This window comes from Trichomonas vaginalis, chromosome III, assembly GCF_026262505.1.
Source record: "Trichomonas vaginalis G3 chromosome III, whole genome shotgun sequence".
NCBI classification, from domain to species: Eukaryota; Parabasalia; order Trichomonadida; family Trichomonadidae; genus Trichomonas; species Trichomonas vaginalis.
The window spans coordinates 21,652,508-21,671,546 of NC_067205.1; the positions used below are offsets into that span (position 1 = coordinate 21,652,508).

The following is a 19,039-nucleotide window of genomic DNA, read 5'->3' on the forward strand; positions in this document are numbered from 1 at the left end:
TTTTGAAAGTGATCCAAAACCATTTAACTGATAAAGCATATGATATGCTGAACTATTTCCCAAAAACAATTAAATTGATCGCAGTAATGTTTTTTCTGGCACATCATTCAATAATAAAAGAAAGACAGGGAGTATCACCAATTTTCTCCCTAAATAAACCAAAATAAAAGCAAAGCAGTGTGTTGCTTCTTTAAAAAAACTTTCATACTGTGATACTATGGTATGAAATTTGGATATTAACGTCCATTAGCTGAAAAAAACTTCGAATATCGCATTTGAACTTTTTGATTCTCAAGAATTAAGAGAATAAAGATGTGTTATTGTTGGTTTTCTTGTTGACACTAACTCGTTTATGTTGCTAATTCAGTCATATTCCTCAAAATAAAATTGAAGAATTAATTTTATTGATAAAAAATAAAGAAAATATAAGCAAATTTTTAATACATTTTACAAGTATTATATATATTTAATCAAATAAAATAAAATCACAAAAAAATTAGAAAAATTAATCAGAATCGTCGCCATTTCCTTTGTCGACGTTATCGCAGTAGTCCTTTATCTCCTGAGCGGCATGTGCGATATGTCTTCTCATTATTTTGAAGAGAATACTCGTCAAAACTGTTTCTGGCCTTCTTGGATCAGCTTCAACAGCTTTAGACAGCATATTCTCGGCGTTCTTGATGTCGGTCTGGCTAATGTGTCCTTCCTTGTCCCGGCTACTCATGTGAACTCTGGCAAATGTGAGGTAATTAAGAGTATTAAGGTCTTTTTCTTTGGTAAATGAGCTTTCCAGGATCATCCTTGACATGACGCGGCTTGCGCTCTCGATATCATCTGATAACATGATTCCTTGAACGGAATAAATCTTGGCAAGAAATTGTTGTTGCTGTTTATCACTTCCTGGGCTATTAATAACTGCATTGCACATGTCTGATGCCATTTTGCCCGCGCCGATTTCAAGACAAATGAAGGAACAAAGCATTCTTGCACGATTTGCAATTTCGGACTGTTCCGGAGTACATAACTGGATACAATTGCGAGCACAGTTAGCTCCGAAGTCGAGGTTCATCTCTGAGTTCTTGTTCTGGTCCAGTTCGAACAATTTAGAATCTGAAGCTGGTAAAAGGTAATAAGTCTGAGTACTGGTGCATAATTTTTGCGCTATGACGGGAGATACTTGTGTTCGTTGTCGGAGTTTGGCGATTCTTTGTTTGTAGTACATAACAATACATTCTGAAAGTCTCAGCCATAAATAAGGGCTGTTACGCATTAGAGGGATAACAGAATGTAAGTACTTGAAGGCACGCTTCGGTTTGTGCTTCTGCAGTAAGGATAATCCTAAATTATAAGAAATTTGATGATAAGGGTAGAAAAGTTGATTATTCGTACGGGAACTGAGAGCACGTGAAAAGTGTAGAAGTGCGGAGTTGTAGTGGCCGTTAATGAGCTCGAAAATGCCAAGATTATTGTAAACTGCGAAATTACTAATTGGAGTGATTGTTTCGAGGATTGAATGTGACTTAGACATTTCTCCAAAGTGATACGCTAAGCTGGAAAGAGGAATTCCTTTAACAACGGGTAATTTTGGATTTTGTTTCGCATTTTCTGAAATATCGATTCCTTGGATTAATTTATGGTACTGCTCTTTCGTCTTTTCATCAACGCTGCTGTTGAGAAGCTGTGAAACGTCAATTTTGAATTTGGAATATTGAATCGTGTCAACGTAGTATTGGATCGTATTTGAGTCGATATTCTTTGTCTGTAGGACCGCTTGGATTGATTCTGCGGTCGGAAAGTTGGTTTTAATATAATTGAAGGCTTTTTCGATGTTATTTGTTAAATTTGAACGACAGGCGAGTTCTATTGTCAAAACAGTGATTGAAAGCATTAGGAATTTATCTTGTTTGTCATAATTGTTCCAAAGATCGTTCAAAATGTTCTGTGTTTTTTCATATGAACAAAATTTAAGAGAATATAAAGAAACATGATATAAAATCAATGGCCATGATGGATTAGATGGCCATTGATTTGGTGATTGAATGTCTTGAAGAATGGAATCACATAAATTCATTAAGGTTGGAAGTGGAGATTCGCCGTTAGATAAATACTTGCAAATAGACAAATTATGTGTTTCTTGGATAGATGGATCTTGATTAGAGCTCAAATCTTGGATGATCTTACTATAATTCTTGTTGTAGAATAATTGTTGATGAGAGCTCATTTTTTGTTAAAAAGTGACATAATTATTTTCTTTCATTTCTATTGGTGTGCTGCACACCTGTAGAAAGAATCATATTGAGGGACCATACACTTTTTTCCGGTCCAAAATTGGGTGTATACTAGATCTCCATATACAAACATGCTGGAGACAAGTGAGTTATATAATATTGATCAGCATATTTTTTTATATTATATGAGAGAATTAGAGCAGATTGACACAAGATATGAAATTATGCTACCCTAATTAAAGTTAATATAGATCTACTAATAATAAAATATTCATATGTGTTTAAAATAAGATTGTTTGATCATATAGTCATATGTTTACACACTGTATATAAAGAATAAGATATAAGAATCTAATGAAAATATGATATATTGCATGTGCAATATGTTTATAAGGTTTGAGTGAATGAGTATATGAGATATTGATATGAGTGTACATGTTAAATTGCTATTTTATTAAAAAGTATAATTTGATGATTCTAAAATTATGTTAGATCTAATTGATTATATAACTATTAGATCTTAATATGTCTAAATATGAAATATTATATGTATTTATTGAATATATTTAAATATTTTGAGCTAATTAAAACAAAAGAGTGATAGAAATGTGTACAATCGTTTTAGGTAATTGTTTATGTATTTATGAATAGAGATAAATTGTGTATACGTGGGATAATATGAATTATAAGAGAATTCGTAAGGATAAGATAATAAAATGTGTATAAATATATTAATTTGGTTATGATAATGAGGAATGCATGTATATATAGGGGTAGATGGTAAAATATGGTCAAAATGTCCGAGCTCTCGACTTTGAAGAGCTGCTCCAAATGATTGCGGGAGAAATTCTATTGGTGTGCTGCACACCTATAAATGCTATATTTATCATTATTGACCCACTTAAAAAATGCTTTCCTCCGCAAACATGAGTTACAACTTTTTTTTTAAATGTATTTATTGTAAAGTTTAATTTACAGATTTTAGCAAAATAGGGCGAAAATTGAATGAGTGAAGCGGTTTTCAATTTTCGAACTATTTTGTAATTCTTAAAGAAGATTGAAAGCTTTACAAAATATGTTAAAAAAAAAAAAAAAAAGGTAGTGGGGCTTCCAGGGCTGCGCCCCTCTAGCCCCCTGAAGATGTTTAGTATAACACCAGGTCCCTCGGTCCCTCGGTCCCTCGGTTAAACGAACTTCTCTGAAAAAATGAGACAACATGACATTTTGACAACAGTCCAGGAAGTCTTAACAAGATAGGATGGTTATTTTACAAAACCGACAAGACCTTAACCGAGTAGTTTTCATGTTTTGTCACTTTTCTGTCACTTTTCAGGGAAAAAACATTTTTATTATATATAAAATGAATTTTACAAAACCACCGTTACCCTTCTTTGGAAATAAGAGTAGATGTAAAGATATTCTATTGAGAGAACTTAAGAAACTACCGAATGGTCTAACATTTGTAGATTTGTTCGGTGGAAGTTTCTATATATCTCATTTGTGCCATACTGTATTTCCTGACTCAAAGATTATATGCAATGACTTCGACAACTATATGAACCGTCTCAAACATATACCAGACACAAACAAAATATTGAGTGAGTTGAAAGAAAAGATACCTATAGGTAAGATGGAACGTATACCATTAGATAAGAAAAATATTGTCAGAGAGGTTTTGAAAAAAGCAGAGTATATTGACTGGGATAGTATATCTTCTAGACTATTGTATAGTGGTTCTATAAGAGTTCATGACATTGAAACACTTATGTCAAACGTTTTATATCTTAACTATACAAAGGTTTTCAAAGAGAACATAGAAAAATATACTGAGGGTATAGAGTTTGTGAGATGTCATTGGACAGAGTTGTATGAAAAATATAAAAACAAGGAAAATGTTTTCTTTATAGTAGACCCGCCGTTCTATAACACATATGATTTTCAATACCAAGTAGACTGGACTTTGAGAGACTCTTTAGAAACTTTAGACGTTTTACATAACCATCCATGCTTTTACTTTACATCCGATAAAAGTGGTTTGGAAAGTGTCATGAGATGGTTAGAGGACATACATGACTATGATTTTAGATACGATAAGATAGAATATGAGAGAGGTCCTATAAACCGGAAAAAGTGTCATAACAAAGAAATTTTATTGGTAAGTAAATGTGGTTTGAAATAGGACTACTTGTTTTAGGTTTTTTCCATTGTGTCATTTACTTATTTGACGTGGCAGAAAGATATAGAGAATATGAAGATGAACCAATACCAGCAAATGTTCAGCATATGTACTCGTAAGAGATATTTTTATCTAATATTAAATGGACGCACAGAACTTAGCGAATGCACAGCAACCTGGACAACCAAACCCAGAGAATATTCCAAATGAAGTTAGAATACAAACTGCAATGGCAAACTATGGTCAAGTGCCAACAGATGTACAAATGCAAACTGCCATGTCAAATGACGCTGCGTTAGGTTTGCCACCATGGTATGCAAATATGAGATGGAAAGAGTTTTATACAAACCCTGAAGTGGGATATAAACAACTCTATGCAGATGACGCGAACACAGGAGTTGACCCAGAGTATGTTTTCTACCAGAGGAGAAATAGAATGTATGAGCTCCAGTTAAAAAATGCTATGGAACTCAGAAGGAAACGTAAGAGACTAGGTGGACATTAGATTTTTACATATAGTAAAATGGGTTTCTTCAGTAGTATTGGAAACTTCTTTCGAAATGTTGGAAGAGGTATATGGAATGGAATAAAAACCGTAGGAAGAGGAATTTGGAACGGAGTCAAAAATATTGGTAAAAGAGTAGGTCAGTTCGTTGGTATTATACCTAAAGACCCTGAACCAGAAGAACAAGCTCCTGTTATACAACAGCCTGAACCTGCACCACAGTCAAGTTGGCAACCAAATCCAACACCTCAACCGTATTAAAAAATTATATTTTTACCGTTCGATAGTAGTTGTATATGAAACTAAGTTCTAAGTAAAACGCATGGTATAATGGAACTATTCTCTTTCTTCCATCTGTTGTAAACCATACTTGAAAGTCTGAAATACTTCCACTTGGTGGTTCATATAGCTTTGTAGGTTTTTCGTAAAAGTCATTTGCCAAGCATAAAAAGAGTTTTGTGCACCAGAAAATGAAGCATGAACTATAATAGCATCTGAGTCGAAAACATTTTCATATGTTCCATTAGGGTTTTTCGACTTCATAAAAGTCCGGGTGTACTGGATATGCTGCAGGCTGATTTAACATCCTCAAAAATCTATACCATGCCAAGTTGTTATATTTTGTAGAAATATAAACGTTTTCTCCAAGGTCTTCTATTCTATCGATTTTAACAGTTGCATTTTTCCTGTCATAAACAATATCGAGATGGTACTCTCCTTCGTCAATGTTAAACTGGTTTGCATATTCGATATAGATATCGTTTATTTTTTGACCGACATTCGTAAAAAGTTCATCTAATGGTTTAGTTGTAGCAACTCTTGAATTTTCTTTTTCTATTGAAAGCATATTTTATCTAGAATAAAAATGTCGAAAGAAACAGCGTCTATGAGAGAAATACAACACAACCGACAACTCATTGTACAAGCTCTAAATAAGAACACAACAAACTTTTCAAACTATTCTAAGATATCTGAGTCATTGAAAGAAGGAAACTTAAAACTGACGATAAACCCATTGACAGACGAGTTTCTGTTTCAAGACAGTAAGAACCATACTGTTTGTATAAATCCAACAAAAGGAACTTTAAACGAGAAACCTATAGATGAACTTCTTTTGAAAGCAGATGTTGACAACAAAGCTGACAAAGAGTATGTCATTGAAAAAGTTCAAGAAGAACATGACAGAGCAGATGCAACATATGCAACAAAGAACATACTCATCCTGAACTAGCAGACAAAACATATGTTGACAATAAAATGTCAAGTGAAGTGACAAGAGCTGACAAAGAATATTCTAAAAAGACTCATACACATACCATTGCAAATATTGCAAACTTACAAGAAACCTTAAACAGTAAAAGTGCCGTTGGACATACACATACCATTGCAAATATTACAAACTTACAAGAAACCTTAAACAGGAAAAGTGACGTTGGACATACACATACCATTGCAAATATTACAAACTTACAAGAAACCTTAAACAGGAAAAGTGACGTTGGACATACACATACATCTTCTGAAATAACAGACTTAAACGTTAGCCTTGAAAAGAAGGCAGATAAGAACCATACACACGATTTCTTCGCAACTGTTGGTATAGAAAATATTGCAGGAACGGTTGAAGAAACTGGTGGGGATGTATTAAATTGGAAACCTCCTAACTTTCCACAAGGTTTAACATCGGAGGATGACATAACGACGATGAAATACACTAGATGTAGAAATGTCTATGTCATGGAGGATGAAAACAAAGTTAAATTCACTGCTCAAGATTTATATGATAAAAAGCTGACAAAACATATGTTAACGATGAGTTAGATAAAAAAGCTGACAAAACATATGTTAACGATGAGTTAGATAAGAAAGCTGACAAAACAGAGCTTCAAACATTAAAGATTGAAATACTTCAAACAGTATATCCTATAGGTTCTATTTACACGTCAATGAACTCTACCAGACCAGAAGTAGTACTTGGTTTTGGAACTTGGACTCAAATAGTCGACAGGTTTTTGTATTGTGCAAACTCTTCAAAGGAAACAGGTGGAAGTAAAACGATTTCAGGTGAAAACTTACCTGCGCACAGTCACTACATAGATTTAAGTACATCTCAAGCAGGTTGGCATAAGCATAGATATTGGGATTGGTCATCAATGACAAAAGGTAAAGGATATGATGTTAAAGACAGCGTTAAGTTTGCTATAGATTGTTACTGGAGTAACACTGAGGGAGGAGGAAACCATATACATCGCGTTTCAGGGTATACGCAAACAACGGGACAAAGTAAAGACTACATGCCACCTTACATGACAGTTTACGCATGGTATAGAATTGCTTAGTCGTCATTTTCAACTTCTTTAGCATATTCGTCAGGAGTTGTCTTATATTTGTTAGGAACTGTCTTTGAAAGTATACCACCTTGAACTTTGACAAGTTTGAAACGAGGTCTGACAATAGTAGTTTTATCTTCTGCTTGCAGTCTGTACATTTTGCCATGTTTGCCTAAAACTTCATAATATTCTCTTGTATACTTTCTTCTATTTTTACGAACACGAACGTGAGTACCTGTCGAGTTCCCATTGTTGTCATAGTCAATAGTATTTTCATATGGGTCGCGTTTAGGTATTTCTATTTTTACTTTGTCGCCTTTCTTAAGTTTGAAGCCCGGCATTCTTTCTTGTTTGTCCCTTTTGACTAAACTATTAAATATATAGTCTTTCTCTAAGTCAGGGTTGTTTTTCATTTCTTCGGGGGAATGGTTTCCCAAACCTTTTTGTTTACGGGTATTGTAAATATTTAAAACTTGTCTCATCTTTGCCATGGAGAAATGTCTATATTTGTCGTCATATGACATTTCATCTACCTCACCACCTTGTGGTTGATTTAAGTCTCTTAAGATTTTTATACAACTGTCAATGACACCAAGAGCAGAATGGTTTTGGTCGACAATGAAATATTGGTTTACATTTTTTGAACGCAGATAGTTTTTAATATCGTCTGATTTGAAAGAACTTTCACAGTCAGATGTCAGTTTTGTTGGATGGTATTTGTCAACGAAGATTGTCAAAGCAGTTTTCACATCTAAAATATTTTTGGACCATAATGGTATGGCTTCACAGTATCTTGTGTTTTGACCAACAAATATTAGCCAGTATGGTGGTCCATCTTCTCTATACCTCGGAATGTTTTCCAAGATATCCATAAACCAAGCATTTGGTGTTGAACTAAAGATTTTTACCATGAGTGCTTTCTTTGTCGCTTTAGAAACATACGGGTCCTTGTTTGAATTCGTCATTTTTAACCCATAAGAAATGGGTTTATTTGGTGCATTAGCAGGAGTCACATCTAGATTTTTGCCCGCAGTGGGAACAATAGCCAGAGGTGCATTTGGAATTGGAAGGAAGATTTTGAGTACATTAGGTATACTGAAAGAGAAAGCGCAACCTATTATACAAACTGTACAGAAAGGTTGGGATGTAGCACGAGATGCAGCAAATCTTATTCCAAATCCTGAAACAAGAGGAAAAGTTCAAGGATGGATGGACAATGTAGGAAGACAAGCAGGAAACTACTATAACAAAGCAAATGACTACTATAACCAAGCAGGGCACTATATGGACCAAGGTGAAAGATTCTTTAACAGAGGATATAACCATGCACAACAGTGGGTAAACAACAACCAACCTCAACCACCTCAAACTTGGGGAATGTAAAGTTTTTTACTGAGATGAAATGAACAATACAGCATTGAGACAAATGGGCTCAAGATGGATTTGTCGGCTTCCAGCAGTTACACAACCACGTGTTTGTCAAGTTCTTCCTATACCTCAGGAAGTTTTAGACCGACTTAAAAAACCTAAACAACCAGTTGAAAACAAAACAAACTAAAATTTTTTACTGAGATGAAATGACCGAAGAAGTTGAAACGGTAGATTTGACACCACAAACAAAAAGTTCAGAACCATTGTCAAAACCTGTCAAAGAACTTACAGATGAAGAGAAAAATTCAATAATAGAAAGTGCCAGGTCTGGAAATACAAACTCTAACTACAAAGTCACTTTTCATAGAAATGGAACGGCTAGTATCTCAAAAAAGAAACAGACTCTCACAAATAAAATATTGAAGTCTGAAGGAGCTTTCGAGACAACAGATGGAAAAGTTTACTTCACTGACCAACAGTTCATTATAGAACATCTCATTGACTTAGAGTCGAAATATTCTAAACTTTACAACAAACACAAAAAGTTGAAAGGAAAACAGAAACAGATGGCATATGACATTTATGAAGATACTAACGACACAACCATACCTGCAAGTGAGGTAAAGTCAGATGAACCGAAAAGTGACGAAAAACAGATAGAAGAAGGGGAGCCAAAAACTGAAGAAAAACCAAAACCAAAGTTTAGTTTCAATACTAAACCAAGTCAACCTTCATTAGCTGGTATGGGTTGGCGTCAAAGGCTTATGATAGCAGGTGGCTATGTTAAGTAAAGAAAAAACATTTTTTATTTTTATTTGAAATGTACGCTGAGTCTGTCGCAAAAGACCGTTGGGAAGACATAGATGAAGAAGTCTTAACAAAAACATTGACGATGAAGTTCATGAGAAATTAGATGAAGAAAGTTCATGAGAAATTAGATGAAGAAGTCTCAACAAAAACATAGACAAGAAAGTTCATGAGAAATTAGATGAGAAATATGAAATGGCATACCATTTAAAATAAAACATTTTTTAAAAAAAACATTTTTTTATTTTATTTGAAATGTACGCTGAGTTTGTTGGAACAGACCGTTGGGAAACTTGTTTGTTAGATGAGAAATATGAAATTCACTGTTGTGAGTCATTTGAAGTCAGAAAAAAAGAGACAAAAAGAGTTTTAAGCGAATGGGAGCGAAATGACGGATATACTACTATGAAGATGAGTGGGAAAAGCTATCTTAAACATATTGTCATTGCAACTCATTTTATACCGAACCCTAACAATTTACCTTTTGTAGACCATATAAACCATATAAGAAACGACAATAGACTTGAAAACTTACGTTGGGTTACTTGTTCTGAAAACAATAAGAACAAAGGTAAAATTGGAGATATTGTATTCGAATTTGTCGACGAACTAGAAGATGAAACAATTGAAATTACAGACTATGGCAAACATACGTTTGAGTTTTACTACTATAGCGAAGAACAAGACTCTTTCTACTTTTATACCGGCGTAAACTATAGGAAATTACAAGTATGTTTTACTAAGGCAGGCTATGCTTATGTAAACACTAGAGATACAGATGGAAAATGCGTTCATATACGTCTTAACAAATTCAAGAAGCTATATGGCATACCATTTTAAAACAGTATATTTTTTTTATTTTTATAAAAATGCCCCCGTATAGAATAGATAGAAAATCTGCTAGAATAAAAGCAGAGTTAGAAAGATATGGCTGGAAAGTTTCGAAGAAGTTTAAATATAGGAAGGGAAGACCCATAAAAGTCTATGACAAACTGGCTGGTCTTCGCTATGAAATGGACTTAGAAACAGCACGCACAAATTATCCAAACAGACTTGAGAGGTTAGAAGAAGAACGTCTTATGAACATGCCTTTCGATGTTACTGAGCCACAGGTTGAAGGACACGACGGCTTTGCCAGGTTCTACTGGAAACATGACAAACAATTGTATCCTTTGAGGAGGAAAAAAGGAAAAGGTGAAGACGCACATGCCCCCATGGAAAGAACAAGATATGCATATGAAAAGTACCGTGAAGTTAGAAGTCAAATTACATCTGGTAGAACCTTTACAGTAAACTTTGAAGAAGGAAAGAACAAAGAAGGCTTCATGGGTGTACTTGCTGCCATACAAGACGGAAATAAGAAAGGATACAATCTCAGACTAACCGTAACAGATTTAGATGGTCATATATACTACTCACATGGCAATGAACAAACAGCCGCACAACTTCTTGACGCTTTCAAGACTACAAAGAGAGAACAAATGTTTGACTCCGACTCAGATATTTTGAATGCAATTGAAGGAATTGCAAGCGTGAAGTTCGAATGGTATCAACCCAACCCTCAAGCAGTCAGACAACATGCTGGGTATTTCCCGTTCATAAACAAGTCTGACATTGACTTAACAAGGTATGGAATTTACAATTCAATTGAAAAAATTGTCAATGAACCTTGTATTCTTACATGTCTCAGGAACTCTAATCTTGTTACAGATGAGAAAATGAAGTATCTTGAGTCATGTGTGAAGACAAGGTACATTCTCAGAAGTCAATTGACAAAGATTGCACCGTTGGCAAATGTGAATATCCGAGTCAACATACCGACTGAGAAAGGTTCTTCACATGACGACTATGTTGTTGACAAAGACTTACCATGGTTGAAGATTGTAATTGTCCACAACCACTTCATGTTGAACGAAAGTCTTACAAACCCATTGTTCGGAAAAGGTAAGTGCAACATTGTCAGAGCTGTTAACATTCTTTTCGAGAAAGGCTTGTTGGAACCAATTCCAGATGACAAGCTGACAGAAACTTTTGTACCAAAAGACGAAACAAACTTTTCATTGTTAGTGAGACCAAAAGTTGTTCCAGACAAAGTTATAGCACAAAAGAAGTACACAGCTCCAAAAGGAGTTGGATTGTTCGGATACCAACCTGAACCAGAAGAACTTCCAATGAGGTTGCAAGAACTTCAAGATGCTATAAACAAACTTCCATTGAGAAATCCAATCGACGTCAAATTGTATTGGAGAGCATCTGAGTTAGCTCAGAAGGTTTTATATGAAACAGGTTGCTTTGACGATGTTTATGAGATAACAGGCGAGGTTTCTCAGAAGATAAGAGACTCACTTGAATTTCCACGAACTGGGCCGATTGGATGCGACAAGTTCGACTCATACGAAAAAATATACTATGTCGACCTTAACGCTGCGTACATGAGGTTCGTCCAATATATCCCAACTGGAATTCCAAACGAAGACGGCGAGTTCCCGGGAAGGAACTATACAGTTGGAAAAGTCATACAACAACTCTATGATATTAGGAAAGCTTCAAACCCCAAACTTGCAATGACACTCAAATTGCTTATGAATTCGACATGGGGGTATTCCATTAAAAAACCTCAAAAGATGAAGAGTAAACACTATGAGAAGGTCGACAACTTTGTTGAAAGGTTCTCCCCTTTTGTTTTGAAATACGAATTTACTCAAGGTCAAGGTGGCTTAGTAACCACAGTAAAACCTATTGTCGAACATTGGTCTTATCCTCAGTTCGCAAAGGCAGTCCTTGACAACTACAACAAATTTTTCTCAGAGGTTAAATCCAAAGTTGTGGTTTACTATGAGAACATCGATGCACTCATGACGAACGAAGAAGGATACAACAAACTCATTGAAATGGGAATGGTCGGTGAGAAGATGGGCCTTTTTAAGCTAGACAAGGTATTTTCCGAAGTTCATGTTCTCTCCAAGCGTAAGTACTGGGCCGTACTTGAAGACGGCACAGAAATAAAACATTGCATGAAATAAAACATTGCATACCATTTTAAAACATTTTTAAAACAGTATATTTTTACATATATTAAATGCTTCAGGTTGAAAAACAAAGAACAAAAGTAGCAGATACAAAACCGTTAGACTATATCTTTACAAACGCTGGTAGGACTATATCAGATGAAGAAATTTCATCCCGATCTTACAGGTTTGACTATCCAGTTCGTTGGCTTCAAAGTCCTTCAGATGCAAAGGCAATAGGATTTAGAAGAGTTTTGTTTTCAAATAGAACTAACGCGTTTATGTTTGCAGTATATTTTCACGGTCAGTATAAAGGTTCTGACGGTCTAATAGAAAAATTTGACGAAATGAAAATCTTTACAATTCGTTCAGACGAAAGTCTTGAAAAAACTCTAAATGACTTTCAAACTCAAATAAACAAATACTACTGGGAATTTCAAGAAAAATACCACTCTTTACTAAATGGAACATACTATCTAAAGCTAGAATACGACAAGATGAACTCCACAGTTTCATTTCAAAAGATTGAAATTAACCCTCCAAGAGATACAGAGTTTTTATATTGGGGGGTGGACAAACGTTCTTGGGCGCAATTTCTTCGGTTACTAAACCAGAACGAACCATTACCACCAGATGGTCCATTTAAATTTATACTCCCGCCAACAGATTTGACAGTTTATAGAAACGTGTTCGATCCTCAAAATGTCATGTGTCATGCAAGTTTCAGTTCAAGCAACAACAGTTTTCTTTGTATCGGTAAGGACTTTTATGACTTTGCTTCTAAATTCTACGAACCACCTAGTAACAGTTTCTCTGACTTTCAAGTCTGGTTCACAACAAACGGTGTGCAGCATATAATACCATTGTACTATGACTTTTATCTCGAATTGTCTTTCATATACAACTACGGAAAAGTGCTGAAAAAGTATTGAAAAATATATTTTAGGTGGAACCAGGTCACTCGGTCACTCGGTCACTCGGTCATTTTAACTTCTCTGAAAAAGTGTGACAACATGACATTTAGACAACAACACAGGAAATAGATTTCATCATCTAATTTCTCATGAATTTCATCGTAAATGTTTTGTATAAAAAGCACCCCGCGGAAAACAGCGGGGTGGTATATTCTTCACGAAATGCTTGTTTTGTCATGACTTCTTCTTCGTAAATGTTTTGTATAAAAAGCACCCCGCGGAAAACAGCGGGGTGGTATATTCTTCACGAAATGCTTGTTTTGAGGTCGAGCCATTTTTGGCTCCACCGTAGAAAACACACAAAACTCTTGAATTCGGCAAAAATATATTTTAGTTTTTTTTTAAAAAATATTTTTTATTTTTATTGTAAGAACATGTCAGCAACAACAGCACCAAACTCGTTAGTCATGAACCCAACTTCAATGTTAGTAGAGATGAAAAGCTTCATTCCTTCTTCATATACTTTCGAAACAGAAATCCAGAAGATAAAGCAAGAACTTCTCCAAGGAGATTTAGACTGTAGTGCGAAAGATGAAACAAATGAACAGTATCTTTATGAAATGCAGGATATTATTGACCATCTACCTAAAATTCCTGAAATACAACAACAAAAGCTCACTATTCCTGAATTCGATGAAATAGAAGTGAAACCAACTGACTCAGTAGAAATAAAGAAGTTCATACGTAATGTAAACTATGAGTTTCTTGGATTTCATTGCAACCACAAAGACTGCGATATGGTATATTTCATTGACATATATAAATCGGAGGAGTTTAAGACCTACGACAACTTTGTTTCGTTAGTTGCAAAATGTGTATGGCAGATAAGAGATAAAGATAAAAGAGGTAAAGTATGGAATGAACAGATAAAACCCGCAACTTTTGAGTTAAAGAAAACCATTTACGCCTTAGTCGTACTTGCAGGTTTTATTTCAATGTACAATGCTAAAATGAACCCACAATGTTCAAAATGTAAAGCAGCAATGAAGAAATATAACTACTCCGTCAAAGAGATAGAACGTATGCGAAACGACTATGCTGACTTAAAGAAAGAAGCAGAGAAACCAGCAGAAGATAAAATGGACATGTTGACATTTCTGAACAAAAACTATCCAACTGCTAACGATTTCCTTCTATCTGATGTCAAGAAGAAGTACAAAGAAACTTTCGGCATTGTTAAAACATTCGATGTACTAAAAGAAGAAATAGAAGCTACAAAACTGTTTAAAGTCATGAACCATCACAACATATACCATGTAAAACGCTTGTGAAACTTTATGGTAGAAATATATTTTTGTCTGATTTACGCTCATTGACGAAGAAGTCTATTTCCTGTGTTGTTGTCAAAATGTCATGTTGTCACACTTTTTCAGAGAAGTTCATTTGACCGAGGGACCGAGGGACCGAGGGACCTGGTTAGATCTAAAATATATTTTTGCTGAGTAAAATGACCAAATTTCATGAATTTCCTCATATGTTTGCTACCCCGACTTTTTTCGGCCTTGCATAAAACTCTATGAAATCATGAAAAAATGACCAAATTTCATGATATAACTGTATTTTTTTGACGAAGTGAACTTTTACTCTTCGTAAAAAAAATCCCTGAAATCATGAAAAAATGACCAAATTTCATGATATAACTGTATTTTTTTGACGAAGAGAACTTTTACACTTCGTAAAAAAATCCCTGAAATCGTGAAAAAATGACCAAATTTCATGATATAACTGTATTTTTTTGACGAAGTGAACTTTTACTCTTCATAAAAAACTCATGAAAGTCTCAACAAAACATATACGAAGAAGTCTATTTCCTGTGTTGTTGTCAAAATGTCATGTTGTCACACTTTTTCAGAGAAGTTCATTTGACCGAGGGACCGAGGGACCGAGGGACCTGGTTAGATCTAAAATATATTTTTGCTGAAAAAATGACCAAATTTCATGAATTTCCTCATATGTTTGCTACCCTAGGAAAATCGAGGATAGAGATTCCGTACGAAAATCGTAAAAAAAACTCATGAAAATCGTGAAAAAATGCTACCCCGACTTTTACAGGGGTTGCCTAAAACTCATGAAAATCGTAAAAAAACTCTATGAAATCATATCTTTTATACAAGATAGAAAAAATAAAATTAACGCTAGTTTTTTTAAAATATTTTTTTTTATTTTGTATGTAAGAACAGGAAATGACAAGCACTGAGTTTGAAACAGTTAAAAAGATAGACAATGAGACCAAGGTGGTTAGAATAGGTGATTTAAACGTAAGATACTCAAAGAAATACAACAAATATTCTTTGTCAGACATTTTAACACTATCTGGAAAGAAAGCACACGACTGGGTTAGAATTGCTTCTACTCAGAAAATTTTGACAAGAAATCCTGAGCTTATGATATCGGTAAGATTCTATGGAACTACAGCATATCTCATCGACAAAAGTCTTATACCACTAGTTTTGTTATGGATTGACCCAGTTGTTGGATATAATTTCATAACATATGGTTCATTCGATACGGAACGTTGCAGTGAAGGCTTACTTTACATCGTTCAGAAACCGAAGGACTTCAATACAAAGAGATATAAGATAGGAAGAACATTTAATATAAGTAGTAGATATGACTCTACAGTCAATAGAGTTAAGGTTGTGTTTGTTAACGATATGAGAGCTGCTGAAACAGAACTGCTTGAAGTTTTTGAGAAAAGGTATGGTGCTCCCACGAAAGGTAAAGAAACGTTTGAAGTAGATGAGATCGACAAAGCTATAAAATTATTTGACGAAGTTGCTGAAAAATACATGTAAAGCGTTTATTTTTGGTCTTTTATACAAGATAGAAAATAACGCTAATTTTATTTTTATTTTATTTTTTATTTTGTATGTAAGAACAGAAATGACAACATCAGAGAACACAACAACTGCTATCGTTCATGAAGCCATAGATGAAGAATACGAGTGGGTTCAGTTTAACAAACAGTTACGTCTCATTCGTTCGGTCAAAGATGACATGTACCAAATGCAAAGTATTTTGACAGCATGTTTTGCTCCAGATACCAAGAAACCACAAGACTGGTTTGAATTAAATAGCACTCATGAACTCCTCAGTGAGTTTGAACATGTAGAACTTAAAAAGATGTACCAAGACAGACAAAACTTACCATCGCATCTAAAAGGTATATATGTTCATAAGTTCCTAGCTAGTTCAATAGCAATGTGGGCTTCACCTCGTTATGCAATCTACATACTTATGCTACTTGACGAACTTTGTACAAAGCAGAGAGAAGATATGATGAAAGAAGACAAAAACATACAGAAAAGAATACCACGTTCGGTACCAAAAGGAAAGGAAAAGAACTATAAGTATATGATTTACACTGAAGAGATGGAAAATGAAGAAGACAGAGATATGGTTATGTTGCATTTAGTCAGAAGAAACAACAAAAGCTTTTACGACCTTGCTAAGATTTACAAATCTGACAGAAATTGGTTCTATCGCGAAAACTTACCGATTTCAATGACACCAAATGAAGATGTTAAACAGATAGTTCAAGATACGTTACCTCAAACACACTATGATATGAAAGGTTGTACAATACTTACATTCAAAGAAGATTTACCGCTACTGAAAGAAAAAATAACAGAGTATTTTGACAACTTCAAAGAGGAAGAGTAAATGAACCATTTATTTTTCAAGCTTGACACCAAAGATGGCTCAGGTAGCTCTAGATGGTAAATTGTCTTGTCAAATCCTTCTGGCATTCCGAGTCCTTCCTTCTGGCATTCCGAGTCCTTCCTTCCGACAGAAAAAGTTTTTCCTTCTGGCATTCCGAGTCCTTCCTTCCGACAGGAAAAGTTTTTCTTTCCGACAGGAAAAGTCCTTCCTTCCGACAGGAAAAGTCCTTCCTTCCGACAGGAAAAGTTTTTCTTTCCGACAGGAAAAGTTTTTCTTTCCGACAGGAAAAATTTTTTCTGTTGTCCGTCCGTAAACCATTCAAATTTTCGAAAATTGAGAACTTTTTGGCCGACCTTCAGGAAAAATTTTTCTTTCCTTCAGGAAAAATTTTTCTTTCCTTCAGGAAAAATTTTTCTTTCCGACAGGAAAAGTTTTTCTTTCCGACAGGAAAAGTCCTTCCTTCCGACAGGAAAAGTTTTTCTTTCCGACAGGAAAAGTCCTTCCTTCCGACAGGACACAAACGAATGTCCGACGTACCACCAACCGAGTCCATTCCAAAGCCAGAAGAACCGACAGCCCCAGCACCACAACAGACTAAGACTCAAACACTTACATTTTTACGCTTGACTTTTTACAATTTGAACTTTGTTCGCGTAGATGTGAATTCTGAAAGAAGTATGAGGGTCTTGTATGACTTTGTACTCCCCATAGTTCATATCTGTCAAACTTACCTGCCATGGACTCTTTCATAAGTTCCATGAAATCGTCTTCGGACAATCCGGGGAAAAGTATGATATCAGTAAGTATTCTCTTTACATCCTTACTTAAACTCTTGGCTGTCTGTACACAAATGACAACAGAGATGTTAAAGTGTCTGAGCTTCTTAAGAATTCGACACATGTCTTGTTCTCTGTTCTTTAACAAAGGATGAGAAGCAAAGTCATCTAAGATAAGAAGACATCTATGAGGGTAAGTCTTCCAATCGTAAGATTGCAATTTCTTCGAAAGTACTCAATCTCTTTCTGTTTGTTTCTGAAGTGTTTCTTCTCTAATATTCTCTGCATTTCCTCATTTGGGTCTTTAAACTTAGAATTGACATACTCATTTATAGCATTGTACTTCAAAACTCTTCTTTGGTACTTCTTTATCCAATCTAACAACTCAGAGTCTTTTATACATACTAACTTAGACTTTTTTATAATATCTTTGAACGAATTGACGGTTTGGTCAAATTGACCCGAAGTACTACAAATGACACTAACTCATAGAATGGGTTCTTCTCATCTAGTTCTTGTTGTTGTGCAGCCATTTTAAGATAAGTGAAAGTCTTACCCGACCCAGGTGGTGCGATTAGACCTGTTATACCATTCTGAGCAAATAAGAACTTGTCATGTATGGGTTTTATCTGAGCATTTTCCAACTTCCTCTTGTTCTTGTTTAAAACATTCTCAAATTTCTTGTCAATGTCAGCAAACTTTTTTTCTAACATATTTTTAGAAAAATTAAAATTTTTATCTTTTAGGAAATGTCTAGCGATTTCGCTATCTATATTCGAGACAAGCTTTTCGACAGCAAAACATCTGTCGACCATAAAATCTTACATAGTGTAAACAAGAAAGGTGAATTTGTTCTAAAGTTCTGTTTCTGGGAATATGACAAGAACCATAAAACCTTAAGCAGAGAGTCTTAAAATTTGTCAATGACAGACTTGTTGACAGAGACGACGCCTCTTGGAGAGATGAAGTCCAACAAAACTTCTTAGAATGCAAAGAAGACACATGCGCTGTTCTTGAAAATGAAATAGAAGACAGAATAGAAGAGCTATTAAAGGACAAAGAACTTTTACAAAAATATGGTTCTGAGAAGTTTGACATAACTCCACCAGAGAAGAAGAAGAGAGAAAAGAAAGAAAAGAAAGTAGAAGAAGAGAAGAAAGAACCAGAGCCAGAGAAGGGGAGATATGACATGTAAAAATAA

The 19,039-nt window shown here is 34.9% G+C and overlaps 14 protein-coding genes and 1 pseudogene across 15 annotated transcripts, besides 1 other annotated feature; 12 read left to right on the plus strand and 3 right to left on the minus strand.

The window, feature by feature from the left end:
- Nucleotides 1-450: 450 nt before the first annotated feature.
- On the minus strand, nt 451-2,227 carry TVAGG3_0739830 (regulation of translation; the record flags this gene model as incomplete). The annotated part of the gene is made up of 1 exon (XM_001320939.1): nt 506-2,221. One exon carries the CDS (start codon nt 2,219-2,221, stop codon nt 506-508), a length of 1,716 nt encoding a protein of 571 aa, XP_001320974.1.
- Nucleotides 2,228-3,588: 1,361 nt separating this feature from the next.
- On the plus strand, nt 3,589-4,407 carry TVAGG3_0739840 (phage tail repeat-like family; the record flags this gene model as incomplete). Its single annotated transcript, XM_051244829.1, has 1 exon — nt 3,589-4,407. One exon carries the CDS (start codon nt 3,589-3,591, stop codon nt 4,405-4,407), a length of 819 nt encoding a protein of 272 aa, XP_051091416.1.
- A 139-nt stretch (nt 4,408-4,546) lies between these two features.
- TVAGG3_0739850 (uncharacterized protein) lies at nt 4,547-4,909 on the plus strand (the record flags this gene model as incomplete). Its single annotated transcript, XM_051244830.1, has 1 exon — nt 4,547-4,909. One exon carries the CDS (start codon nt 4,547-4,549, stop codon nt 4,907-4,909), a length of 363 nt encoding a protein of 120 aa, XP_051091417.1.
- A 573-nt stretch (nt 4,910-5,482) lies between these two features.
- On the minus strand, nt 5,483-5,756 carry TVAGG3_0739860 (uncharacterized protein; the record flags this gene model as incomplete). The annotated part of the gene is made up of 1 exon (XM_051244831.1): nt 5,483-5,756. A coding segment is annotated over one exon (274 nt), but the record flags the coding sequence as incomplete, so codon positions are not given.
- Nucleotides 5,757-5,774: 18 nt separating this feature from the next.
- Nucleotides 5,775-6,140, plus strand: TVAGG3_0739880 (phage tail repeat-like family; the record flags this gene model as incomplete). Its single annotated transcript, XM_051244832.1, has 1 exon — nt 5,775-6,140. The coding sequence occupies one exon, from the start codon at nt 5,775-5,777 to the stop codon at nt 6,138-6,140; it is 366 nt and encodes a 121-aa protein (XP_051091419.1).
- Nucleotides 5,775-19,039: part of a mobile genetic element that runs on past the window's edge.
- On the plus strand, nt 6,167-6,730 carry TVAGG3_0739890 (phage tail repeat-like family; the record flags this gene model as incomplete). Its single annotated transcript, XM_051244833.1, has 1 exon — nt 6,167-6,730. The coding sequence occupies one exon, from the start codon at nt 6,167-6,169 to the stop codon at nt 6,728-6,730; it is 564 nt and encodes a 187-aa protein (XP_051091420.1).
- On the minus strand, nt 7,245-8,204 carry TVAGG3_0739900 (uncharacterized protein; the record flags this gene model as incomplete). Its single annotated transcript, XM_051244834.1, has 1 exon — nt 7,245-8,204. One exon carries the CDS (start codon nt 8,202-8,204, stop codon nt 7,245-7,247), a length of 960 nt encoding a protein of 319 aa, XP_051091421.1.
- TVAGG3_0739910 (uncharacterized protein) lies at nt 8,221-8,622 on the plus strand (the record flags this gene model as incomplete). Its single annotated transcript, XM_051244835.1, has 1 exon — nt 8,221-8,622. The coding sequence occupies one exon, from the start codon at nt 8,221-8,223 to the stop codon at nt 8,620-8,622; it is 402 nt and encodes a 133-aa protein (XP_051091422.1).
- TVAGG3_0739920 (uncharacterized protein) lies at nt 8,642-8,797 on the plus strand (the record flags this gene model as incomplete). The annotated part of the gene is made up of 1 exon (XM_051244836.1): nt 8,642-8,797. The coding sequence occupies one exon, from the start codon at nt 8,642-8,644 to the stop codon at nt 8,795-8,797; it is 156 nt and encodes a 51-aa protein (XP_051091423.1).
- On the plus strand, nt 8,817-9,401 carry TVAGG3_0739930 (phage tail repeat-like family; the record flags this gene model as incomplete). The annotated part of the gene is made up of 1 exon (XM_051244837.1): nt 8,817-9,401. One exon carries the CDS (start codon nt 8,817-8,819, stop codon nt 9,399-9,401), a length of 585 nt encoding a protein of 194 aa, XP_051091424.1.
- Nucleotides 9,673-10,257, plus strand: TVAGG3_0739940 (His-Me finger endonucleases family; the record flags this gene model as incomplete). The annotated part of the gene is made up of 1 exon (XM_051244838.1): nt 9,673-10,257. The coding sequence occupies one exon, from the start codon at nt 9,673-9,675 to the stop codon at nt 10,255-10,257; it is 585 nt and encodes a 194-aa protein (XP_051091425.1).
- TVAGG3_0739950 (DNA/RNA polymerases family) lies at nt 10,287-12,440 on the plus strand (the record flags this gene model as incomplete). Its single annotated transcript, XM_051244839.1, has 1 exon — nt 10,287-12,440. One exon carries the CDS (start codon nt 10,287-10,289, stop codon nt 12,438-12,440), a length of 2,154 nt encoding a protein of 717 aa, XP_051091426.1.
- TVAGG3_0739960 (organellar and viral DNA polymerase type B) lies at nt 13,774-14,670 on the plus strand (the record flags this gene model as incomplete). Its single annotated transcript, XM_051244840.1, has 1 exon — nt 13,774-14,670. One exon carries the CDS (start codon nt 13,774-13,776, stop codon nt 14,668-14,670), a length of 897 nt encoding a protein of 298 aa, XP_051091427.1.
- TVAGG3_0739970 (uncharacterized protein) lies at nt 16,637-17,062 on the plus strand (the record flags this gene model as incomplete). Its single annotated transcript, XM_051244841.1, has 1 exon — nt 16,637-17,062. One exon carries the CDS (start codon nt 16,637-16,639, stop codon nt 17,060-17,062), a length of 426 nt encoding a protein of 141 aa, XP_051091428.1.
- TVAGG3_0739980 lies at nt 17,587-19,033 on the plus strand (annotated as a pseudogene). The gene has a single exon. A coding segment is annotated over exon 1 (1,447 nt).